The sequence below is a fragment of the Phocoena sinus genome, chromosome 12 (assembly GCF_008692025.1).
Source record: "Phocoena sinus isolate mPhoSin1 chromosome 12, mPhoSin1.pri, whole genome shotgun sequence".
Taxonomy (NCBI): Eukaryota; Metazoa; Chordata; class Mammalia; order Artiodactyla; family Phocoenidae; genus Phocoena; species Phocoena sinus.
This window is the reverse complement of record NC_045774.1, coordinates 32,299,984-32,327,487: the sequence shown is the minus strand read 5'-3', so window position 1 is coordinate 32,327,487 and position 27,504 is coordinate 32,299,984. Positions and strand designations below refer to the sequence as shown.

Sequence of the window (27,504 nt, the reverse complement as noted above, 5' to 3'; positions counted from 1 at the left end):
TCAGACTGTGCTCTGGGAGAATCTGTCTGGCATGTGGACAGCTTGGAAGACCAGAGACATGTTTAACAACTTGGGGACACACCTGGGCTTCTTCCTCAACACACCAACACTGCTAACACTCTTTCCCTCTGCTGGGCCTTTGGTTTTGGCCTGAAAAGCTCTGTCCCTCTCCTCGCCTACCCTGCTGGTATCTAGGTAAAGCTTGCTCTGTTTCCAGATCTCAGCTCAGCCATCACTCCCTTACAGCCTCCCTAACAGTTCACTTCCCTTGGTTTTCAGGCTCACCTTTCCTTGTCAACACTTATCACACTGGTAGTTTACCCTCATCTATGTGACAATTTTGTTTCTTTTCTTTTTTGTTCTTTTCATTCTTCCTCTATTCAAATTCCCCCTTCCTTTCTTCCTTCTTTCCATTCTTTCCTTCTCCTAGGCTGCGAGCACATGAAGAAGGTCTTGAGTCTACTTTGCTCACCAAACCCAGCACCGTGCTTGGTGCATCTTGGAAACTATAAACACTAGATGCCTTGTGTCTGTCCTCTGTGAAGTACATGGATCCAGGTGCTGAGCAACAGACTAGAAGCAAGACTCTGAGTCTTGGACTTGCTTGCTAAGTATTTCACTGTGTGAGGAGTGGCCAAACCCGAGCCTCAAGGCTTCTTTTCAGCCCCTCATCTTCCCTGCAATGCCATGCACTTGAATAGGCCCAAGAGTGGGTGCAGGGAAAGAAATGGCCATTTGTAGCTACACAGGCCCATATTTGCCTCCTAGTCTTGGCCACTAGATGGGTTAAGTCACTGGGTGACTTTGGGCATATCTTAAGAGCTCAGGCGAATGGGAATGCCACTGAGATCATGTTAGTCCAGTGTCTGGCACTTAGATTTTGTCATTCCCGGTTCCTCGGTTTAAGTCTCAATAAGAGCTATTCCCTGCCCCTGAGAAAGCACTGGGACCTAAGTTGGAAAGACCCAGGATCCTGGACTAGCTCCAGTACGTATTAGCTAAGAAATCTTCAACAAGTAATCCCTCAGCCTTAGTTTCTTTAACTATAGTGGAATAAGAAGATTAGTCCTATCAACCGCACTGGCTTAGGGGGAGACTCAAACGAAGAGCTACTTCATGGAAGACATTTGTAAGCTAAAGTGCTGCTCATAAAACCCTTGGCAGCCCTGGTGAGGAGTACTGGGGCTTGGGGGTTGGCAAGGCAGCTTCGGCCCCAATTAAGCGCCTGGGTATGTATGAGTCAGAGATGCTTCCTCACCTCCCACAGGCTTGTGGGTCTGGACAATGCCGCTGCTGTTTTACAACAGCACAGAAATAATGGATGGCTTGTGTTTTACTTAGCCCTGAAATCTGAGCTAGTACAAATACATTGTTTCCCACAGCTCTTAAGGGTTTCTACACCTGCGGATTTGTTGGGAGGTGTCACAGCAATCAACTGCTAGGACAGTTTTAAATCGCCAGTGTCTTCTTTCCAGCCTCTCCCTTCTCTCCTTAGCAAGTATCGGATAGGAACAAAAAAAGGGCCAGTCAATGCAGTGGTCTACATGAGCACTCGATCAAGGGGTGCGCCCTGAGCATCTGCTACCTGCGTGGCACAGGGAATTCCTGACACAGATGCCACAATAGAAAATCTTTTTGTCATTGAACAGCTATCCTTCTTCTCCATGCTTTTCCAGCTAGAGGGGGTGTGGAAAGAGCTACATAGACACAGCTCTCCTCCAGTCACTCTGAAATAAAACACAACCCTGAAGTTATGGCCTCCTGAACGGTATGTGAAAAGTCCACATATCACCAGCAGATCTTCCCCTAACATTGTAAACCCAAATATAATCATTAGGAAATATTTAGACAAACCCAAAATGTGAATCATCGTACAAGGCAACTGGACTAGGCTTGTCCAAAAAAAAAGTTAGGAAACTATCCTAGAGACAATAAGAAATTAAAGAGACATAGTAACTACATGGAATGCATAATCTTTGATTAGATGCTATAGCCAAAAATCCATTTTAAAACTTTGTTTCAATAATTGAAGAAACAGGGATATGGATTGTATATGATATTATGCAATTATTGTTAATTCTTTTGGTATAAAAATGGTATTGTGGTTAGGTAGGAGATTGTCCTTATCCTTATAAGATATATGCTGGGGGATTTAGGAGTGGCAACTGTGACTTGCTGTTTTCAGATGCTCAGTCAAAACAAACAAATAAATATGAGAAAGGAAAAGTAAATGTGGCAAAATGGTAATACCTAGTGAATCTAGGTCAGTGATTTTCAATCATCGGAGATTCTGCCCCCCGCCCAGGATACATTTGGCAATGTTTGGAGACATGGTTGGTTGTTACATCAGTTTGGGTGAAGGGGTACTATTCACACTTAGTGAGTGCCAGGGATGCTGCTAAGTACCCTACAAGGCAGAGGACAGCCCACACCACAAAGAAGTATCCACCCAAAACGCAATACTGCCCAGACTAAGAAACCTTGAGCTACATAAACGGTATATGGCTGTTCACTGCAGCAGCCTTTCAACTCCTGTGTAGATTTGAAAACTTTTGAAATAAAAAGTTGAGAATATCAGTATCTTGTAATAACCTATGGTGGAAAATAATCTGTAAAATATATATATACATATAAATATAACTGAATCACTTTGCTATACATCTGAAACTAACACAATATTATAAATCAACTATACTTCAATTTAAAAAAGTTGAGAATAAAGTTAGTCCTAAAAATGACCAAATGCTTCCTTGCTGTGTGCGTGCTCTCTCTCTCTCTCTCTCTCTCTCTCTCTCTCTCTCTCTCTCTCACACACACATACACACACACACACACACACACACACACAGTGTGTCTTGAAGACACACACTATGTCTTCAAGAAAGTACAGCAAAAAACTTTTCTCAGAGATATCTGCTATAATAAGGTGCAAAAGACATCTATCTTATTTAGATAAGACTACCAATGTATGCGCATACAGCACATAGAGTTATAAGGACTAATAGACAGCAAATCTTATGTACACAAAGCTATAATTCCCCACAATTGTCCCTTAAATCACATAGTTCCAGTGTCACAATACACTCAATGTTTTTAACCATCTTAACTATTTTTAAGTGTACAGTTCAGTAGAGTTAAGCATACTCACATTGTTGGGCAATGGATATCCCAGGCTTTTAAAGCCAAGAGACTTGCAGACCCAGAGAACAAAGCTTGTATTGAAACCTCTAGAGCAGTGTTTCCCAGCCCTGACTGCACATCGGAATCATCTGGGGAACTTTAAGGTGCCAGGGTCTCTTCTCCAGAACAACTAAACCAGAATCTCTGGGGATCCTGATGTGCACCCGAGTTGAGAACTGCTGCCCCAGAACACCTCCAGGATCCGTTTTTGTCAGAACAGCAGAGATGTGAGAGGGCCAGGTGAGGGTGCAAGTCAAGACCTCAAAAGCAGACCACTTCTCCACTGGGTCTAAACAAAGGCAAGAACCACTTTATTGATGAAAGCACGGATGTAGGTGCAGTCACAGCCTTCTCTTTCCACGCATCGCATCTCTTAAAGATCCTTCCTAGAGACTCATCTTTACACATGAGCTTCCAAACAGCTTTCAGAGAGAGACAGAACGATGATGACATAGAGAAAGAAGATGAAGAAGGATGAGGAGGGATGAACAGGTGGCACACAGCGGATTTTTAGAGCAGTGAAAATAGTATAGATATACATGATACAATAATGATGGACACATTTGTCTAATGGCATAGAATGTACTACACCAAGAGTGAAACTTAACGTAACCTATAGACTTTGGGTAATAACGATGTGTCAGTATAGGTTCATCTACTGTAACAAATGTACCCCTCTGGTTGGGGATGTTGATAATGGGAGAGGCTGGCATGTGTGGGTCAGGAGGGAGATGGGAAATCTCTGTACCTTTCACTCAATTTTGCTGTGTACCTAAAACTGCTCTAAAAAATAAAGTGTGGTTTTTTTTTTTTAAAGAAGACAAAGGAACACAGAGAGACACAGAGAAGTCATCAAAAAGAACAGAGCTAGAGGGGATAGAGAGATAGAAAGAAAGACCAAAACTTAGAACAAAACAGAGACTGACAGCAAGAGACAGAAGAGACAGCCAAAGGAACAGAATCAGAGAGAGACCAGACACAGTCAGAGAAACTGACAGAGAAAGAGAAACAGATAGACCCAGATAAACAGACAGAAAGAGACTGAGGAAAGGGGAAAGAGGCATGAGATTACTGGACAATACAAGGTTCTTATTTTAAGAAATGTTGAGAGAAACAGAAGGGCTCCACATTGTCACTTACAAAGCCACAGCCGTCCTCATCCAGGAAAGGGTGGGCCTGCAGCAGGGCGTTGACCACGTCGTTATACTGCTGGGTGGTCGGGTACCTGTTCGGTGCGACAGGGAGGATATTTTTCAGTTTAAGAAGCCCACGTTCCTCCTCATAAGATGAGTCTAAATTACATTCACTTTTCTTCAAATCGTTCTATATGACAATGTAGACATTCAAATATTGGGCAACGTTGGACTTACTACCAATATGTCATGCAAAATCTGAAGAGAATCGGTTCCAAAGGAATTCAAGTCTACTCTGAAAACACACCCTCTACCGAAGCAGCAAGTCTGCCCTGTTATTACTCACAGCGAGCCTTCCAGATACTTCGTCATGTCAGCCTGGAGAAACTCAATAATCCGTATCCTCATGCTGTGAGCAGGACACTTCTGTTCTGCTAACATGCATTTGACATCATAAGGAAACTCTGGTAAAACATAGGACTTAGTCCATTGTAAGGCTTTATTCCCTGTTAGAACCTGTTTCACATTCCTTCTGTTAAATAAAAACACACAAAGAGTGAAATTCTGCTTCAAATATATGCAACTTATTAATTCTCTACACCCTGAGAACTTATGATAGAAACCACTTTCTTAAGACCTAAATATATGGAAGTCATCAATCCATCTTCCATCCAATCATCTACCTGCAAATGTTCGAGGCCTCATCGGGTATCTCTGTTTTCTTTCCCTTTGCACACACACGAATACTTGTCATCCTGGAGAAAAATGTCATAACAGTATAGACTATAGAATAAAGTCTGAAGTTGAAAAGAACATTGATCCATATATCTTGAAGAGTTAATATGTAATGCATAGCTCAAAACTAAACAAGGTATCTAAAAGAGAGTAAACTGCAATTCAGCAAAGCAAATGAGGCATACGATAAAGTCTTAGCACCTGATTCAGAAAATTCTTCTAATTAACTTATTTGGCTTCTGTTTGTAGTGAAATACAAGAGTCACTTAATTTAGTTGTTCTTGGCTATTTTAATAAGGTAAACTTGGTCTTTAAATTTAAAATAAGTATCAGATATTCTGATCCATTCAGAATAAGTTGCTACAAAAGGCTATAGAAAATGATAGCTACAGAAAGCAGATCATTTTGCAATCCATGGTTGCCTGGGGCTGGGAATGGAGTGAAGATTGACTGAAAAAAGGACACCAGGGAATTTTTAGGGTGATGAAAGCATTCCAAAATGGATTGTGACAATGGCTGCACACCCGCATAATCTGCTAAAATTAACTGAGCTGTATACTTTAATGGGTGAATTTTATGTTATGAAAATTATACCTCAATAAGGTTTTTTATAAAATTAAATATCAGAACCACTTTAAAACCTTAAAGTTAGTGATTGATCCAGTGTATAAAAAGTAAAATTTCCAAGCAAGTTACCAGAGACAATAGATAGCTTTTAATCCATTTCACTAATAGGATTGATTGGAATGGAGCTGAAGTAATAGAGGCAAACCAAGCAGAAGACAAAGAAACATTTCCTAAGTTAACTTAAGCAGGTTAATTTTCTGGTACAGGCGTGGAAGCCTTAGTAGTCCAAATAAAATTCAGATGAGCTTTGAAAGGCCAGGTTTCCTTTAGAATTTTAGGTCATATTTTTTAAGAATGCAAGAGGTATAATGAAACATGGGGAATAAAGAAAAGAGGAGAAAGAACTCTCCTCTCTTTTCATGATAAGCTCTTTCTCCTTTTTTTCCCTCTTTGGCAATAACTGCATCAGCGATGAAAATATGTCCTGGCTAAATGAGCACACCGATAATTTCAACGCTGGCTTCAGTACAGCAACAGGCCGTTCCCAGAAGAAATTTTTGCCTCAGCCCAAATTATTTTCCAAATGTTCCTCTCTCATTTCATTCATTTACTCAACCAATATTTATTGGGGGTGTACTAGGTGGCAAAAACTCTTCTACAATCCCTATTTCCTTTCCTATTCTATTCTATTATTTCTTTCTCCCATGATCTCTCCCATATCTACTTAAACCGAGGGTGTAAGGTAATGGCAAGTTTTGTTTGCTGTATTTTGTGCCTTCCCAAGATTTTTGAAAGGTGCTCAACTGTGCAGGTGTTAAACTTGGTTTCAGTACCAGATTTTAACATCTATCTCCTTTTCCTCAGGAGTTTCAAGCTAATTTAGCTGCATGACCCCTTTAGACTTGTGAGGTTGCCATGTCTTATTTAGTACCACATCAATGGATAACTTCCACATTCCAATGCTATAAAATAAGGCTGGAGGCAATTTTTACCTTCTTGTTCTATATATTTTTTCTGTATGTCTTTTCAACATCAGGGTAGGTACTATATAGCATGGTCTTATTTCTGTCAAATACCTAGAATGTAACTAGACACATACAAGCTCTATCAAAGCCAGACAGTCCATCTTGCTCCTAATTAGACAAAATCAGGGGCATCAAATTTTCCTTTTCTTTACATTAAAACAATTTAACAAGATATTTGGGGAGTGAATAGAATACAAGCTATGCTAACTAATACAAGTCAAAACTAGTACACAGGATACTAGAACCAGAAATTAAAAATACACTCTAATTTAGGTGCAGATAACTGCAGGCACAATCACTTTCCATCCATAAAACACTATTTGCACTGGATTTTAAAAACTTTACTGTGAGGTTAAGATTATTCATATCTTTATTTAGGTAGAGTTGGGCAGAACACCCTAGAAGTCAGCTTAAAGTAAGTGCACAGAGCAGAAAAAATTCCCAGACTAAGAGGATGCTGATATTTCTGTTCCTACCTCCGAACCAGTGCCCTTCAACAAGATACCACCACAGAACAAAGATCTTTAATCCAGTGGATCTCAACCCTGGGTACACAGTACAAGCATCTGGAGAGCTTTTAAAACATGTTAATGGCTAGGATTGATCCCAGTCTAACTAATCAGAGTCTATTGCACTAAACACTCAGTATGTATGTAGAGTTCATATTTGTAATAAAATAAAACTTACAATAAGGTTAAGCTGACACATATGATAATTAATAGTATTATTACTGCAGTATGTGCTAATTAAAAAAAATTACGAGGTGGAGGTTCTCATGAAAAAGCTCATTGACTGAGTGGAGTCAAGACGGCGTACTAGGAGGACGTGGAATTCGTGTCTCCTCACAACTAGGGCACCTACCAGGCACCAGTGGGGGACCACAGACACCTAAAGGGATGGGAGGAACCCCCAGTGTCCGGGTAGGATGTGGGGCGTGGGGGGAGTGCAGGAGGAGGAGAAGTGGAGGTGGGATTGGACTAGTGCCCCTGAGGGGCGACTGGGGGAGGGGAAGGGATCCCATGCCTGCAGGGGGAAATTCGGGAACCACTGGGAGGGCAGAGGATCAAAAGGGAGCATGGCCAGGTTTCCCCTGCCCGCTTGGACCCCCAGGAACCTGCTAAGATCCCAAGCCTGATCCTCTGCCCACCTAGACTCCCTCCAGCCACATGGGTCCTAAGGGAATGGGAGGGAGGGAAGGGGGAGCAAAATTAAAGGCCGGACCTCCAGGACTGGCACCCTGAGGGCTGGCTGGGAGAGGGGAGGAGTTCCTACACCCAGTGGGACCCACCCATGGTTAGGGGTCCAGGGTCGACAGGGGAGACCCTGGTGGAGACTGTGGGGGAGGCGTGTGAAGAAATGGAAAGGAATGGGGCCAGCGCTTTCCCTGTCCACTTAGGCTCCGGGGAGCCTGTTGGGTCTAAACCCCACCCACACACCCTCACCCAGGGCCCTACCTCCAAACTCAGAACTCCACACTCCAGAGGCCCTCCTTTCCATGCACTGCCTCTCCCCTCCCATTCTGAACAGGTCCTAAGCAGAGGCCTGGCCCCACACTCAAAGGTCACCCCCAACCTGCCTAGGTCCCGCCCCACCTTAAACCCCACCCCCTGCTTAAATTCCCCACCCATAGCCAAGGTTTTTTTTTTTTTCTTTATTTTTTCTTCTTTTAGACTGGGGTTCTGTTTTCCCTTGTTGATTCATTGTTGTTGATACTTTTTTTATTTTTCCTAATAAATCTCTTGTTTTTCTAATTTTATTTTATTCTTTTTACTTTGTTAGTGATCTCTCCTTTTGGCTTGTTCCCCACCCCCACACACACACCTTTTTTTATTTTTTTTTCCTTTTTTCTGTTGTGGTTTTATTTTACCTTGTTGCAGTTGTTTCAATTACAGTTTTATTTTTCCTGATGTATCTTTTATCTTTCTGATTTTATTTTATTTTTATTCTTTGATATTGCACTGGTCCTTTTTTTCTTTCGTTCTTCCTTTTTTTGTTTTTTTTTTTAACCATGCCAGGAAGCTTGCAGGATCTTGGTTCCCAGGCCAGAGGTTGGGCCCGAGCTCCTGTGGTGGGAGCTCCGAGTCCAAACTGCTGGACTAACAGAGAAACTCAGACCCCAGGGAATATCAGAGTGAGGCCTCATGGAGGTCCTCATCTCAGCACCAAGACCCGGCTCTATCCAACTGCCTGCAAACTCCAGTGCTGGACGTCTCAGGCCAAACAAGCAGTAGAAAGGAATACAGTACCACCCATCAAAAAAAAAAAAAAAAAATGAAATGACAAAAAAATTTGTAACAGATGAAGGAGCAAGGTAAAAACCTACAAGACCAAATAAATGAAGATGAAATAGGCAACCTACCTGCAAAAGAATTCAGAGTAATGATAATAAAGATGATCCAAAATCATGGAAACAGAGTGGAGAAAATACAGGAAACATTTAACAAGGATCTAGAACAACTAAAGAGCAAACAGTGAGGAACAACACAATTACTGAAATTAAAAATACTCTAGAAGGTATCAATAACACAATAACTGAGACAGAAGAATGCATAAGTGAGGTGGAAGATAAAATGGTGGAAATAACTGCCAGGGTGAAGAATAAAGAAAAAAGAAGAAAAAGAATGGAGGACAGTCTCCGAGACTCTGGGACAACATTAAACGCACCAACATTTGAATTATAGGGGTCCCAGAAGAAGAGTAAAAGAAAGGGTCTGAGAAAATATTTGAAGAGATTATAGTCGAAAACCTCCCTAACATGGGAAAGGAAATTGTCAATCAAGTCCAGGAAGCACAGAGAGTACCATACAGGATAAACCCAAAGAGAAACAAGACAAGACACATATTAATCAAACTATCAAAAATTAAATACAAAGAAAAATTTGAAAGCAGCAAGGGAAAAACAACAAATACCATACAAGGGAATCCCCGTAAGGTTAACAGCTGATCTTTCAGCAGAAGCTCTGCAAGCCAGAAGGGAGTGGCAGGACCTATTTAAAGTGATGAAACATAAAAACCTACAACCAAGATTACTCTGCCCAGCAAGGATCTCATTCAGATTTGATGGAGAAATCAAAAGCTTTACAGACAAGTGAAAGTTAAGAGAATTCAGCACCACCAAACCAGCTTTACAACATAATGCTAAAGGAATTTCTCCAGGCCAGAAACACAAGAGAAGGAAAAGACCTACAATAACAAACCCAAAACAAGAAAATGGTAATAGGAACATATATATCGAGAATTAACTTAAACGTAAATGGATTAAATGTTCCAATGAAAAGACACAGACTGGCCGAATGGACACAAAAACAAGACCCGTACATATGCTGTCTACAAGAGACCCACTTCGCACCTAGGGACACATACAGACTGAAAGGGAGGGGATGGAAAAAGATATTCCATGCAAATGGAAATCAAAAGAAAGCTGGAGTAGCAATTCTCATATCAGACAAAATAGACTTTAAAGTAAAGACTATTATAAGAGACAAAGAAGGACACTACATGATGATCAAGGGATCAAGAGGAAGATATAACAATTGTCAATATTTATGCACCCAACATAGGAGCACCTCAGTACATAAGGCAAATGCTAACAGCCATAAAAGGGGAACCTGACAGTTACACAATAATAGTAGAGGACTTTAACACCCCACTTTCACCAATGGACAGATCATCCAAGATGAAAATAAAAAAGGAAACCCAAGCTTTAAATGACACATTAAAGAAGATGGACTTAATTGATAATTATATGACATTCCATCCAAAAACAACAGAATACACTTTCTTCTCAAGTGTTCATGGAACATTTTCCAGGATAGGTCATATCTTGGGTCACAAATCAAGCCTTGGTAAATTTAAGAAAATTGAAATCATATCAATCATCTTTTCCAACCACAACGCTATGAGACTAGATATCAATTAAAGGAAAAAAACTGCAAAAAACTACAAATACATGGAGACTAAACAATACACTACTAAATAACCAAGAGATCACTGAAGAAATCAAAGAGGAAATCAAAAAATACCTAGAAACAAAGGACAATCGTGAAAACACGATGACCATGTTTGGGATGTGACTTATGGGATGCAGCAAAAGCAGTTCTAAGAGGGAAGTTTATAACAATACAATCCTACCTCAAGAAACAATAAACACCTCAAATAAACAACCTAACCTTACACCTAAAGCAATTAGAGAAATAAGAACAAAAAAATCCCAAAGTTAGCAGAAGGAAAGAAATCATAAAGATCAGATCAGAAATAAATGAAAAAGAAATGAAAGAAACAAACTGAAAACTCGTTCTTTGAGACGATAAACAAAATTGATAAACCATTGGCCAGACTTATCAAAAGAAAAAGTTTCCCTCAATCTTCTAGGCTCGTCTTAGCCCTCTCCTCAGGTGGATTCTCTTCCCCACTCTCCTGCCTCTTGGGTGGTCTTTCTTGTCTGAATCTCCCACGTGGCCCGGTCCAACACTGGCCCTGTGAGTAGTCATCTTATGTCTTGGCTCCTTATCTGTTTCAATTTCCCTATGTCATTGTTGAGTGGAACAGTTTGTTAACAAAAATGTTGTAGGAAGTTTTAGGAACATTTGAGAGAGATATAAAACATTAAATGTAACATTCTATGACAGATAAACAAAGGCAGACATTACTTCCATAAACTTGTGTTTTCATACATGAAATTGAAGTGTCACATCACTAAGTCCACAAGTTTGAGATATGAAAACTAGTGGGACCCAAATGCAAGAGAGGCAGATCTGGGGATTGGAGTAGAGTCCTCTGTATATACAAAGCGTACCTAGGAATTAGATTGTGGCTGTTGAGAATTACAAAATGATCAAACACCACCGAAAAAAAACGTCCCAAAGAAGTTTTCTCAGTTTCTCACCAGGCTTCAGGTGCATTGCATGTGGATTCTTTACAGAACAAAGGGCAGAGTTCACATCACACTCAACTGACTTCTGGTTGACTTTTGGAGTCGTTATGAATCATGCCTGCTTTCCTAGAATTTCGGTAACAAATGACACCTTGTTCCAGCGGCCCCAGCTTGGAGATAATCTGCTACCTTGAGGGATTGTGATGCTTTTCTAGTCTTGTAAAATGGTATTGCTTTCTGGTCCTCAAGGAAGAAGGGCAAGAGACAAGTGAGGACTTTGCTGTGAAGAACAGCCTTTCTTGTTACTGGTCTGAGTCTTCACATCTAAAGTACCACTACCATCAGCAGTAGTACTCCCACCACCGGAAGAGAAAGCAGTGACAAATACCATGCTCTCCAGGGACCTAACTGAAAGACTGTGTTCCACAAGCCTACATTCATTTTATTCTTTTCCACACCCAAGCTTGCAGACTTTATACACTGAAAATGGTATATATTGGGAAGCCCAGTTTTTATATTATCAACTCTGGAACTAAATGTCATGTAACCCCAGCAACATCTAAAAGTTTCAGTGTTTTTGGAACATAGAAGAAGAGAAAGCAAGCTAGAGGAGGCTTAGACATTTGTTTAAAGAACCTGCTATCATCTTACCATAGGACAGAAAAGGACCTCATCATACATATCTTCAAAAGAGGGACCAAATTTCACCAAACTACAAAGTTAAACAGAAATATTGCTTCTGTGTTCTGATGCCAGTACTCTGAGAATTACCGGCTTTACTTTACCTAGGCAAGCCTTTCCACTGCTAAGGAAACAAAGTAAAGAAGTTCTGAAAAGTCCAATAAAGAGATACATGCCAATGAGCAAGGTGAGACGCCATCTCTGAAAATAGTGAACAATGTCACTGCAAGACACGCAAGGACCATGAAGGAAATGCTGCTTTCTTGCTGCAACTGATGGTAACGACCACTACTTCAGAACATGTTTGCTCCACATTCTCAGCATTTTGATGATTGCTTTTAATTTATGTTTTACAGCTCTGGGCTATCACAGCTGCTATTTAATCATTGAGACTTCCAGAAGAATTTAGTTTCTGAAAGGCATGTGTGAACACATAATCAGGCACAAAGTAGAGGTAAAGATGTGGATGGCATCAGGCATCCTCTCAAACCTCTCAAACCCTCCCGGTCCTTGCTTGCCAGTGCGAGATTCAAGACCCCAGGAACTTTTGGGGCCCTGACTAATCAAGCAAAGAAGCATAAAATACATAAATCTTTTATTTCTTCCTATTCCCCAATTCTTCTTGGTATTGAGAGATGGACAAAGACCCAGAAACTTCTGGCCTTTACCCTCAAGATTTACACTTATTAGCATGACAGTCACAAAAACAGATCTCATGGAGCTATCATGTCTGAGTCCCTCTTTCTTTTTAATTCCTCATTCATACAAAAGAAAAAGTAATGAGACACTACCTACACAATTGTTGCAAAATGGTTGCGTACTACTATGTTGTAGTTCGGATTTATCAAAACCTGGTAGTTCAGGGTTGAATGGATCTAGGGCAGCTTTTTATAATCCACCTGTATACTACTAGATTTTGAATCCTGACCTCACAGTGAACCGCATACATCCTCAGAGCATCTTCTAAACGGAGATGGAGGTGTAAAATTCACTTCTCAAATCTGGCCCAGAGTGCTGGTTTTATGTGCCTCATGGAAAAAAAAAAAAAAAAAAAGACTGACAGTCTTCTCCTAACTGTGTGTCACCCCTAGGCTGTGGCTTGCCAGTTCCTCCACTATGTAGCATCATAAAAATAAAAGTTTCCTATTTGTAAGGATTCAAGTAACTTGATTTATACCAGATTACCATTAAACTGGGCAGCTTAAACCATAAACATTAATTTCCCACAGTTATGGAGGCTGGATGTTCCAGATGAGGGTGACAGCAAAGCTGGGTTCTTGATAAATGCCCTCTTCCAGGTTTACAGAAGGCTGTCTTCTTGCTGTGTCCTCATGTGCCAGAAAGAGAGCTAGCTAGCTTTCTGGACTCTTCTTATAATGACACTAATCCCATCCATGAGGGGTCCACTTTCATGACCTAATTACCTCCCGGAAGTCCTCTCCCTCCAAATACCATCATATTGGGATTAGGGTTTCAACATATGAATCTTGGAGGGACACAAGCATCCAGTCTATTGTACACCTCCAGAAATGACTTGCTACTACTACACAGGGTAGTCCTAGGACAGCCTGGCATTTCTTAGGGGGTCTGTTAGAAATGCTGAATCTTGAGGCCCACCCCGACCTACTAAATTAGAACCTGCACTTTAATAAGATTCCTGGGTGGCCTTTAATTACCTTTGAGTTTGAGGAACACTGGTCTAGGGCCCTGCTATATTTTGTTTAAGTCCTCCAGGAGAATCTAATGTACAGTCACGGTTAAAAAGCACTGTCTTGTCCATTGACACAGCACAGAGGTTCCTTACCTCCCTAACAGCACCTCTCATCATTCCCAGAAAGTCCATTTCCTCTGCCTCTGTCTCTCACATTCCAAAAATACTTATTCCAAATAGAATGCCCTATTCCGTTTCAGGTGCCTGTACCTTTGCACATGCTGTTTGCTTTGCTGTGAATGTCCTTTGCTTATCTTGCTCCATCTTCCTTCAGATGAAATTCTAATCATGTTTCAAAATCCTCCCTCAGTTTTTGTGCAGACTTCCCCCAGGGGCCTTCTCCATATTCACTTCCCTGAAAGTCTTATTTATCCTTCTTCTGTGCTTTTTCTGTACCCTGTGCATATCTATTTCTGCATCTCTTTCTCAATATTGCAGTTATTAACTTATGTATCTTTCGTGTCAGACTCTGAGTTCCCCTAGGCAAGGATAAAATTGACCCCGCTTCACCCACTGTCTATATAATACCTAGCTCATGGGATATATTTAGTAACTTTTGGACTGAACGAAAGGGAAAAAGAGACTAGAAATCCAGCTTATTTTGATCTCTCCGAAGACGTCCCATTAGATTTAATGGGAATGGGCAGCAGTCAGAGGGTTATTTATCAGTCATGTCAGTCCAGCTGTCCCTGATTTTGTAATTCCTGTTTGGCTGAGTCCACAGGTATCTTCCACTGAAGGAAATTTTGGTTCCAGCTCGTTTCATTTGGGTCTCTGCTCAAGCATTACTTAGTCAAAGTTGAAGGACTCTACTGAAAACCCCGTCTGAAATAGAACCCTCCTGTAGCTAACACACACATATGCACATACACACACTCATCACTCTCTATCCCCCCCTTTTTTCTTGGCATTATCGGCCTTCATAGCACTTGAACATATTTACAATGTAATATCATATGTATTTGTTATTCCCCCCACGATTAGAACGTGAACTCCGTGAGCTGGGAGGCTTGGTCTGCTCCGCTCACCCCTGTACCCTCTGTGTCTACCAGTGCCTGGCACAGAGTAAGCACTCAGTAAGTATCTACTACGGAATGAATGAATGAATGAATCCTGACTTACGTAAGACAGCTTTAAGTCAGTATTTCCTAAGGTGTTTCCTGTAATGCTAATAGTTGTTACACAAAGAAAGAATTCTGGGCCAGACAGAGTGAAAGGGGTTTTCTTACTGTAGGACTCCTCATAGCATTTACTATGTTAATGTACACTGGGAATCTCCAGTCAAGGACTAGAGTTACAATATAACACTTCCAAACACACAAACCTTAGGTATGGGGTGTTCTATACACCTGTGGGGTAGGAGATGTGGGATCCTGCACTTCACTCTGAGGGATCCTTGTTGTTTCACTGACCTGGGATTCAGCATCTAAATGTGACAATTTATCACCTACGTTGTCTTTGGTGCAATTCACTGAACCTCCCTTTGTTACGACGTGCTGGATAAGACGTGCTGCCCCTTATCTGAGCTGTGTGTGTGGCAGTGACTACAAACAATACATTAAGTGCGGACCCACTGACATTCTCCCTTCTGAGCATAGCCGGGTAGGTAAGATCACTCTACAACATCTTATAGCAGTAGCCAGACCCAGAAAAATATCATCGTTAAAATAATTTTTAAATATGAGTGAAACTGTGACTAATTTATAATTACACCCAAAGGCTGAAGCAAAATATCTGCATGCATATATTTAAAGTTCAAGCCAAGTGTTTTTAAAGTGACATTTAGGAAACCTCCACCTGTTTATCTGATTTCATGCCTTACTAGGTACTAAAAGGGAAGCAAACAGTTTCAAATAGTGTAGAGGAAAAACGAAGAATAGCATGGAAAGAAAGTCTTTCTAAAGGATCGCCAACACATGTTGAGGATGGGACCTTATAAGCCTTCCATCAAGAAAGGGCATTTAAGCAATTCGGTAAAGAGCACGGGATCACCTATCACCAAAGAAAACAGCACTGTGTCACAGCACCCTAGTGTTTGCTTGGGACTTGGAATTCATCCACTGGGACACACACATCTTTTCAAGGGCCAAAGTCACGTGAATGTCCTGCCTCTAGAGCCTTCTTTGACTTCTTGTCTGCAAATAATCTGGATGGAAAACACATGTTCATTTTAGGGAACATGGGAAAAAATATCACGAGAATGATGACGGCCACCTTGTATGGTGTGGTAACAGCTGCCAGGTACCTTAATTGTCATCTCACGAGCAGGTGGGTGTCCCCATCACACATTGTTCAGAGACCACCTGGAGAAAAGTGAAGAGTCGGGATTCCCACCCAGGTGTGTGAGACCCCAAAGCTGGCACTTGGTCCACCATCCCTCCCTGCCTCGTGCAAGCAGTAGCCAAGCATCAGCTTTCTAGCCTGTTATGTGTGAGTGGCGCATAAACTCCTGGAGTTTAATTCTGTTTAAAAAAATTAGCATATTCAGCAGGAATTGTATCAAAAAGGTCTAAAAAGAAATTGATGCTATTCAAATATTTATCCTGTCCCATGAAGATACATTCAGTCTTTCATTGGAGCGTGCATCCTCATTTCAATTAAAAACTCCTATTTAGCCCCTGTGTGTCAGGAACTATGCCAAATGCTGTGTTTACAAGGACATAAGGGTATGGTCTTTGCCCAGGAGGTGCTGCTAAGGAAGGAATACAAACTTTAAAGTGATCAGTCCCATTATCTAGTTTTACAAGGGAAGCAAGAGAAACGTAGAGGATAGAAGGGCTCCTTGCCTGACCTGGAATATCAATGGAGGGGCTTCCTTCCAAAAGAGGGATTTTGCGCAGTCTTCAAAAATGAGCAGGTAGGGAAGGGAAGGGAACAACACAGCCTGACCCAGGAGCCATGCAATAGGCTCTTAATCAACACCTGTTGAATGAATAGCACCCTAGGCAGAAGGGCAGGAGGAGGGGATCAAGGGTGGCTCCAGTGATTTTGTGTGTGTGTGTGTGGTACGCGGGCCTCTCACTGTTGTGGCCTCTCCCGTTGCGGAGCACAGGCACCGGACGCGCAGGCTCAGCGGCCACATGGCTCATGGGCCCAGCCGCTCTGCGACATGTGGGATCTTCCCGGACCGGGGCACGAACCCGTGTCCCCTGCATCGGTAGGCGGACTCTCAACCACTGCGCCACCAGGGAAGCTCGACTCCAGTGATTTTTAACTCACACGGCTGGATGATGGAGCCACTGTGTGAGATAGGACTTGGGAAGGGAGAGAATCTTCTGTCCCGCTCCATTCCGCAGCCCTGGACAAAGGGCAGGACCAGAGTGAAAATATTTAAAACAGGTTCCCCTGCCTTGTCCTCATCTGGCCACACATAGCTGATTGCCCAGGAGGGGACATCTGATCCACAACAGACCCCTCAGCTCCTCTTCCCCAGATGCTGAACTAAGCAACACTGAAAGGCTGAGTCTGTCGGCCGGAACGACCTGCACTGTTTTCAGGGAGAACTTCCTCTGGAGGCAGTGCTATGGCCAGCCAGTCTGAATGGGGCAGAGCAGCCATGAGTAGTAGGATAACCCATCCTCACAGGAAGAAGCAAGGGACTGAAACAGATGAGGAAGGCAGAAGAGAGACGGAGACAGCCATCATGTGGATCCATGAGAGGGAGGGACAGCTTCAGCCCCGGCTTTCTAGCCCCAGTGCTTCTGTACCCAGGGCACTGGGTTTGAGTACATTTGTATTTCTTACACCTATATATATATGCTAAGGCAAGGGACATGAGCTCATTTCTGGACATGTTTAACTCTGCGGTGCTTGTGGACAGTGATGGGTAGAGGTGGTCATACAGATTAGGAGAGACTTTATGATTAGAAGAAAGATCCCAGAGTATTGGCTCTGGTTTCCAAACCCTCTTATTTCTCTCCATTTCTAACCCAATTCTGTTTTTTTCCAGGCCAGACACTATAAAGAATGAGAAATACCCTGAAGCACAGGCTGTGTCTTTGATCAGCCTCGTGAAAAAAAGGGGAATAATAACCCTGCCTGGCCAGCATCGCAGGACCACATGAGAATGGAATACCATCAGAGGGCTGAGGAAGAGAAACGACCTAGAGAACTTGTAGAAGGTGGCATCCTCATTTCCCACAGGCAGCAAGTAGGGAGAGGAAGGAAGTCCTCAGGCAAGTGGGATTACTGCCTGGAGGAGTGCAGTGTAGACGGCGGTACACTGAGTGCTTTCCAGGTGCCTCCTCCGTGCTCAGCACCGAGCAGGTCTTATCTGTTTTTAGGTAATGGTCCTCACAGAAGCACCATGAGGCATGCGCTGTGTTCATGATTCCTGTTCTGCTGTTTGGATACTGATTCACAGCGGTCTTAGGGTTGGACCACTGGGACGAATCATCACTCCTCCTGTCTCTGCAGGACAGTCAGAGAAGGCCCGGCTGCATGGCAGCTTCCTGAAGGGGTCGCTGAGGACGCGTGGCTGACTCTGCACACCTGGATCCACATCAAAGACAGCACTCGGGACCAACAAGCACTCATGAGTAGAAAGGAGGTGAATGAAGCCACCATTGAAAGGTATTTACATCTTCTGAACCATAGTTCAGACCAGGAAAACCACGTAGGACATCGCCCTCTACCTCCTTGCTCACCACCCCAAATGGGAACCAACGGCACGGAGGAAGATGGACCCTAACGCTGGGACATCTTGGGCAGCTGGAGACTTTGAGCCCGGGGGTGAGAGTGCGAGGATGAAGGTGGTGGAGAGAGAAAGAGAACAGAGAGGACGCCCAGAGCTGAAGCCCATTTGCAAGAGCTCCTGATCAAAGGTGCAGTGTTTCCTGCACTCACAGGGCCTCTGGGGGCAGGCAGCCAGGGGCTGAGGCTGCTGCTGCCTTTGGCCCCCTGAGCTCCCGCACCGATGGCGGTAGATTCTGTGCTGAGGTGAGAACAGCCCATTTGGGAAACCTAGCTAGAGGCCCCCTGACTTCTCTAAATCTCAGTTTAACTCATTCACATAAGAGAGGATAATGCCCACCTTGCAGGACTTCTGTGTGGGCTAAACGAGATGATAATATAAAGGGCTTGTAAAAACTATAAAGGACCACACCCTGGCTTGACTGTTGCCTGACTATTCTTCTACGCCAGCTGACATCTCTTTCAGTGACAGTACATTTAACAAAAAGCATTTGCTCATCAGCTGCTGCAACCAATAGGTATCACGAGTGATGCGTGAACTGCACAGGCCAGGTGGCTGGAAAATGCTGTATAGGCCGCCATGACTCTCGGACCGTATCTTACCTACAGTCCCCCTCAGAACTTTGTCTGAGCACTACATTTCTGGGTCTGGTTCTCTAGGTCTATAGTTTTCCTCTGTTCCAGCATAGCCCGTATATTGAAATACTACAGCCCAAAATCCCAGTGTAGGAATATGAGGAAATGTTTACCAAAGCAGTGCTTCCATCAGGAGCCGTCGAGTTAAGACACCAACTACAAAACTCAAATCCGAAACAAAGACTCCACAAAAGGCATATTCTATAGGACACTATGTACTGAATCAATTCCATCTTTGTGGCTACTGCCAATCACTCTGGACAGTGTAGGGCAGAGAAATCATCTTTTTCCTTAACAACGTGTAATTGAAAGATGCATGATATCATCTCAAAACTTTACTTTTTCAATGTGAAGATCAAAAAGTTTAACCTTCGGGCTTCCCTGGTGGCGCAGTGGTTGAGAGTCAGCCTGCCGATGCAGGGGACACGGGTTCGAGCCCCGGTCCGGGAGGATCCCACATGCCGCGAAGGGCTGGACCCGTGAGCCGTGGCCACTGAGCCTGCACGTCCGGAGCCTCTGCTCCGCAACGGGAGAGGCCACAACAGTGAGAGGCCCGCATACCGCAAAAAAAAAAAAAAAAAAAAAAAAAAAAAAGTTTAACCTTCATCTCTTACCAAATATCTTCATCACTTGATTTACAAAAATCACTTCCAGAAAAACAAATAGCTTCCACTCAGAAATACATTTAAACACACGAAACCTCGTAAAAATAAAGGCAACTATTATCATTTGGATTTCAAATGTTTAGAAGTTGTCAATCCCACCTCTGTTTCAGTACTCTTTGGTCAATCAGATCATTATTATGGTTTTCAACTGGATAGAAAGATGGCATCTGCTCCCCAAGACTGGCTGGACTGGAGGACTGTTCATCCCTGTCACCAAGAAAGAAAAGGTGGGTCAGGGGCTATTCAACAGGGGTCACAACTACTGCTCTCACAGTGGCTCTCACAGAGAGTAGGAGTCAGCCCATAGAAACACTATGATCTGTGTCCACTTTTGTGTGTGTGTGTCCACTTTTAAGCTCCACTTTAGAGTCCTGACTAAGAGAACTGAAAGAGAAATCCTCTGAGGTCATCTCACTCAGCTCATACATGCCAGGAGAGAGACAATGCCAGTTCACAGTGCTGTTTTTACCAATCCATCACATTTATAAATGGTGTTATGATGATCCTTTCCTTTATGAAATAATAGTGATGACAGAATGTACTTTTATTGGTTAATATTCTTATTTGGCAAAAAAAAAAAAGAAAAAAATGAACTCTATGTCAGATCCTTTCTCTATTCCCTGTCATTTTGGGGGACCTTTTATTATCTGTAAAATTTCATGATCTTTGAACCACACTTCACTAACACCCTCATTTTCTAAGTGATACGACTAAAGCCCTGAAAGGAAAACAACTTGCTCACCACTGCAAGCTACTCAGTAGCGGCACCAGTTGAGCTCAGTTTTCCAACTTCCAACTTTCCAACTTCCTGTCCAGTGATTTTTCTACCAGCTTCAACAAGAACAACACCAAAAAGCAACTGCAGATACTCCTACCTATTACATATTCCTATCATTTGCCTAAGTCTGAATAGGATGCCAAATATCCTGTCCAGATGTGGCCTGTAAAGTTTTTTTCAAAATAACACACCAGGCAGCCATTAGCCATTAAATGAAATTTACATGCAAGTTGAAACCCATCTGCAATCTGTGATCTAGAATGCCATTTTATAAACCATTTAGAAGGAGGAGTCTTAAGCATCATTTATTCTACTCACTTCATTTTACAGTTAAAACTAAGAAAAGTCAAGCAAATCTCCAAGTTTAGATGAGTAGCTAATATCAGAACAGGGAAAATCAAGTGTTTTAATACCTAGCTTCAGGGTTCTTTTTACTACGCCAAGTTTCCTATCTTTATTAAGCACTTCCTAAAAGGGTTTAATTAAGTAGCATATTAAATAAATAGCATATTCTCATACCTTTTTCTATTATCATGATTCCCATAGGACAATATATTTGTCAAGTGACTATATATTTGACAATAAGCAAATATAGCCAATAAACATTTTAACAAACTATAACCTATAAACCCACCTGCAATTGTGGTTTTGCACCAGAATAATTTAATTTGAATGCAAGACAACACAAACCTTAGAGTCAACTATTTACTGGGTGAAAAGTCCCCACTCGGTCCCTGGAAAACCAGTGTTCCAAGTCTTGGTTACATTTGAAAATGGCTTTCTTCACCAGGTTAACAAAGCTTAATATTTAGCAAAAGACTATTTTGGTCTGGGAGAAGGAGAAGAGGTTTTCTCAAAGACTGTGATACTCCTAAAATCAGTGTGAATTAACATGGAGTTAAGTACTGTATTACTTTTCACAACCTACAGATGAAGCAACAGGAGTGTCAACATTTAACATGATCAATCCAAGTCAGTGGTGGAACCAGGAATGATGCCCGGGTTTCCTGGCAGTCCAGTTAGTTCTCATTTACTAGAAAACATTATAAACTGATTTGCAGTGGAAACAAGGGTGTCTGTTTTCTTCCAAGCTCTGCCTAAGGCAATATCAAGATTCCAGTCAACTGAGGAGAACTTCCAGCTCAAAAGTCCAACTCATCCAAGAATACTGGGAAATTACTTTGAGCTCTATTTGAGGTTTACACCCTCCCTTTGCTGGAAAGGAGTAAAAGCATACAATGTGCACTTCAACAAAAGTCACATATCTTTTACATAGATATGTCAAAACAATGTTTAGAAGAAATCCTTCAAATAAATCAAGTGGTAGAGAATCTCCAGACCAACTATGGACCATTCCTTCAAGTCTACCTATCCCCCTCCTTGTCCCAAATATCCAAATATTCTAGAAGTCAAATTACTTAAGCCGGGGTCACTCTAACATTGTATTGCTTATAAAAGAGCAAGACAGAAATATATAGTTTGACAGATAGAACCTGAAAAACTTGAAGTAAAAACTTAGAATGAATTTCACCAAACATCATAATCTTACTTTAAAAATTAATAATTGGTCTGCAGTAATTATTTAAACTTAGAAACCTTGCAAAAAGTCTCAAATACGGAAAAACCAAAACAGAAGGCCGGAGGTGATCCTGGGGCATAGAATGGCAAAGTGCAATTTTTAATTTTATAATTCCTGTTATCATTCCTTTCTATTGCAGAAGTCAGTGATAACAAACAAACAGAAACATCACTAAACCTCAAAGCCACCACAAATTTTTCTACATGACTTTTGTGGGATGCTATCATAGCATTCAGTACTCCAAGAATACTCGAGAAATTAAAAAATCCATTGCAGCAAGAGTCTTTAGCAAATTATATTATGAAGGCCTCTAGAGGAGAATATAAATTAGTTACTATAAGGAATCCTTGGCAAATAAATAAATACACAAATAGCCTTGGGAAAAGCAAAGGAGCAGAAAAAGATGCCTTTCTCAAACACTAATTTTAAGACCTAAGCTGCAGGAGTTCATTTCTGCTGGTGTTATATGTACATTTTAACTGCTTGTTATAGAGCTTTCTATGTAGGAACTCTGGGCTTACAGGTCTTCCTTAGCAAACGGAGTCAGTGTTTAAAAAACTGGTGCATTTAAAAATAAAAGTATCTTGACTCATAAAACTTTGCAAAAAGTTACACTGTACACACAATCTGCAAATGGCCACAATTTTCAAAGAGGTTTAAACCCCAGATGTCACGCTACAGCCATCATCAGGAAAGCACAGCAAAAATAAAGCCATTCCTGAACACTTACTCTGGCGGTGCTTCTGCTTGCGTGACTGGGGCTGTTTCTCCAGGGGACATCAGTTCTTGATTCTTCTGCTTATATTTTTTAATTAAATCCATTAGAACAGCCTGGTGCCCAACTTTCTTTACTAGTTGCTGAACCATCCGATCATTAAGCGCTAGAAGAGCGGCCCCACTTACTTCTTCCTCTGGGAAAAAGAAAAAAAATGTCTCTACCTGTCTGCTGGGTAAAGCACTGTAAAACACAGCACTCTGCGCAGGCAGAATTACCTCCGGTATTAAAAGATGCATCTAAACTTGTGCTTTGCAGTTATAAAATTATCTGTTTTTGACAAAAATAGAACACTAATATTGCATAATTCCAAATACGTGTTTGCTCCTAAGAAAGTACCACAACCTAGAGTCACAATAAAAACTTTTTACTTCCACATTAATGCCTCCCCTCTCCCGATTCTTTCTAGCAGATGCTGTTTTGATAAGGAAAAAATATTTTCGGAAAAGTATTCTTCATGGTACCTACCAGGTAACATTCCATACTTGTAAATCCAACACTACGCAAAACTGCACAAAAAATGCACAAGCTGCATATTTATAGACAAAAGCAGTAGCAAATGCATATATCAAATATGATTTTAAGTTACTCAAGATTTATCTTATTTGAGATCTTTTTGAAATACTAGATTCTCTCGTGGATACCAGGTCAAATGCAAACTCTGCTACAGTCAGTAGAGAAATGAGTTTCCCACTGCAGCAACTCCACATCAATGTTCACATGCATTAGGAAAAAAAAAAAATCAATAACACAGGACACTCAATATCTAGGCTGCTCAATCAACATTTTTGAAAGTGCAAACAACTCACCTTGAAACCTATGAACTAGCTCTCCTAAGTTTTTCTCCACCAACCAACTGCAGACCTGATCAACTGACCAAGTTTCCATTGCTGTAGCCTGTAAATACACCTGTAGAATAAAAACAGGAGTCTTCAGTTTTTCTTTCTGACTGTTCTATTTATTTCTTTATTTTTACCAATCAGCTCTCTAATCTCAGCCCTTTCTTTGCCAGACTCTTTGAGACTCTCAATACTAAGCGTCTTTAAAATTATTCTTTTCCCAATACACATTTAAAAGTTGCTAATAAAACAAACACTCTTTTTAAAGATGAGACCAATTTGAACCTATTTCCTGGTCTCATTTCTCAAATTTCTTCACCTTCTCCTACTTTTTTTCCACCGGCATCCCTCAGCTTTACTCACAGACAGCCACAGAGTCATCCAATGGTACCCAATCCTGTACCGTTAACACCCAAGTTTCTTCACAAAGAAAAGGAAGGTGTGAAATTCACCTCTACCAGGCTCATCAGGAAGTTGTTGACATTTACAAGAGGGGTGGGCAGGGGAGGAAGGGAGGAAGGATCAGATAAAAGCCTGACAGAGATACTTAGTAAACCAAGACTGGTGAAACCCTTGCTCCTCCCCATGGAGGAGAGACAGCTTGACGCTGCTTCTGATTGCTTTGCTTTAACAAGCTTAGGAAGTAGGAGCCAAATCTCAGGAGAATCTGTCTCTCTCCTTCCTTTCAATAATATTCTTACATATTCTATTCAGTTCTAGAACTTTATTGAACACCATTATGATTGGTAAAATAACTAGTACAAACTAACAAGTTGATTAAAAACATTAGTCGGTAGATTCAAAATGTGAAGACAATTCAGTATGTCAATAACTGTAAGTGAAAGAAGTATACAAAGATACTAGAAGTATACAAAGCAACTAGTATATGTAAGGCCAACTGGCCCGAGGCACGGCAACGCAATCAGCCTCACAGGTTGCATCAGACCGAAACTTTCCGGACCACCCAGTTCCAGAAACTGACCTGGAGAATTTCCGGACCACCCAGTTCCAGAAACTGACCTGGAGACTTTCCGGACCACCCAGGTCCAGGAACTGACCTGGGGACTTTCCACCCGGCCCAGCCTTCCCGCCTTTTGAGGGGCGGGACTAACGGTCCCAAGACTGATGCAACCTGCACCGGATATTGCCACGATACCCGAAGAGACCACCAAATAAGGAATACCCTGCGCCCTCCCAGATTCACCACACCCCTTTCCCTTCTTCCCCTATAAATTCTGCCCACACGCTCGCCCAGGCGCGACTTCTCTGGCCCCTTTCTTTCGGGCCAGTGAACCTCGCCCGGGAGCGTTCCCAAATAAAGCTTGTTTAAGCTCTCCTCCGTTTCTTGGTGCCGTTACTTACATTTGGTGCCGAAACCCAGGAGGGGTACCAAGCCCCGCGGGTTACCGCGCGGGCCGCTCCTCCCCTCCCCCAGGAGACAACCAGGGAACCTCTACTCATCCACCCGATCCGGCAGAAAACGGGGTAAGTCCCCTTCCCTCGTTCCCTCCGACCCCCAGAGTCCCTGCCCACCGGACTCCCTGTCCCTAATCGCGGCCGCGTCAGGGACTCCTCCGTCCTCTCTCCGGACCTCGGGCAACTGTGGAGACGTCCCAATCGCCTGACCGCTCTCCGACCTGCCGTGAATTGGAGACTGAGACCAGGGACGCCTCTCTCGCTCTCCATTCACTCAGAGACAGACTGGGGGTCATGGGAACCTCACAATCGAAACCAGATCCTAAGACGCCCCTGGGGTGTCTCCTAGCCAATTTTACAGCCCTCGGTTTCTCCCAAGATCTCCGTCGCCGACGGCTCATATTCTATTCCACTGAGGCCTGGCCACAATATCCTCTAGACAATCAATCCAAATGGCCTCCTGAAGGGACTTTTGATTTTAACATCCTCCGTGATCTAGATAATTACTGCCGCAGGACGGGCAAATGGTTCGAGGTCCCCTATGTCCAGGCCTTCTGGCATTTACGCTCCCGCCCTTCCCTCTGCGTCCATTGTTCCACTTCCCAGATCCTTCTTGCCAAACAGACATTTCCTACATCGAAGCCCCTAGTTTCCTTTGACGATGACCCCTCTCCACTAGCCGACCCACCCGAATCTCTCGCCTCTCCCCTCTCCAGAGCTCCTCTCCAACCTCCACCCTACAATGAAGCGGTCACTACTCCTCCCGAACCCGCTCCGGCCCTTCCCACCGCTCCCCCGCCTCCGTCAACGGTTTCTCCTCCCACACCCCTTGCTTCTCCAATTAGTGCACTTACACGCTCTCACGACTCCCAAGATGCAAATCTCCTCTGCCCTCCGAGGGAGGTAGCAGGAGCGGAAGGATTAGTTAGAGTTCATGTTCTCTTTTCCCTCCAAGATCTCTCTGAAATAGAAAAGCGATTAGGCTCCTTTTCTGCCGACTCTTCCCGCTACATCAAAGAATTTCGCTACCTCTCTCAAACTTACGACCTAACCTGGCACGATATCTTTGTGATCCTATCTTCTACTCTGACCCCTGACGAGAGGGAAAGAATTCAAACTGCTGCCCGAAACCATGCAGATCAGGTTCACCTTACCGACAACTCCATGCCTGTCGGAGCGACTGCCGTACCTGGCACCGATCCAGGCTGGACTTACCAGGATGGCCGTCGTAAACGCGACCTCATGATCCAATGCCTCCTGGCTGGCATGCAGGCTGCCGCTCATAAAGTAGTCAATTTTGAAAAACTAAAAGAGATAACCCAAGAACCTAACGAAAATCCAGCTATCTTTCTCAATCGCCTTACAGAGGCCTTAACTCTCTACACCCGGCTGGATCCCGACACCCCGGCGGGGGCAGCAGTCCTAGCCACCCATTTTATCACCCAATCAGCCCCTGACATCCGAAAGAAATTAAAAGGGGCAGAAGACGGCCCTCAAACCCCTATTCGAGATCTGGTAAAGATGGCCTTTAAAGTCTATAATGGCCGTGAGGATTTGGCAGAATCCAGCCGACAGGCTCGGATGCACCAAAAGGTGGCCCTCCAAACCCAAGCTCTTGTAGCCGCCCTAAGGCCATACATCTCCCATGGATCACAGCATCCACGGGATCCGCAAAAGGCAACCCCGCCAGGGCCCTGCTTCAAATGCGGAAAAGAAGGCCACTGGGGTAGCCAATGTCCCAATCCCCAACCTCCTTCTAAGCCCTGTCCCAGCTGCGGGCTAATGGGCCACTGGAAGAGTGACTGCCCTATGACTGGCCCTCCCTCAGCGTCTCCACGCAGGGGGCAGGCCGACCCAACGGCATTACCACTCGAACTGCTGGGATTGGCTGACGACTGACGGTGCCCGGACTCGAAGACCCCCATCGCCCTCGCCGAGCCCAGGGTAACGCTACGGGTAGCGGGTAAGTCCATCTCATTTCTGGTGGACACGGGGGCTACCTATTCGGTCCTGCCTATCTATTTCGGGCCAGTTTCTCCTTCCCAGATCTCGGTCATGGGTATTGATGGCAAACCATTCTTCCCACTCCAGACCGGTCCACTCCCGTGTCATATCAAAAGACTCCCTTTTACTCATTCCTTCTTAGTCATACCATCCTGCCCAGTTCCCTTGCTAGGCCGAGATGTCCTTTTCCACTTAGGGGCCTCCCTCCAGCTGGA

At 43.0% G+C, this 27,504-nt stretch overlaps 1 protein-coding gene across 1 annotated transcript in view; it reads right to left on the bottom strand.

The window, feature by feature from the left end:
- The window catches only part of SAMD3 (sterile alpha motif domain containing 3), a 44,159-nt gene extending 20,226 nt beyond the window's left edge, over positions 1-23,933 (bottom strand). The window contains 5 exon segments of the mRNA XM_032651603.1: positions 4,321-4,405; positions 4,660-4,845; positions 19,998-20,109; positions 22,984-23,166; positions 23,840-23,933. Of these exon segments, the coding sequence (XP_032507494.1) occupies positions 4,321-4,405; positions 4,660-4,845; positions 19,998-20,109; positions 22,984-23,166; positions 23,840-23,918 (645 nt within the window). The 5' untranslated portion in view covers positions 23,919-23,933.
- Positions 23,934-27,504: the final 3,571 nt, after the last annotated feature.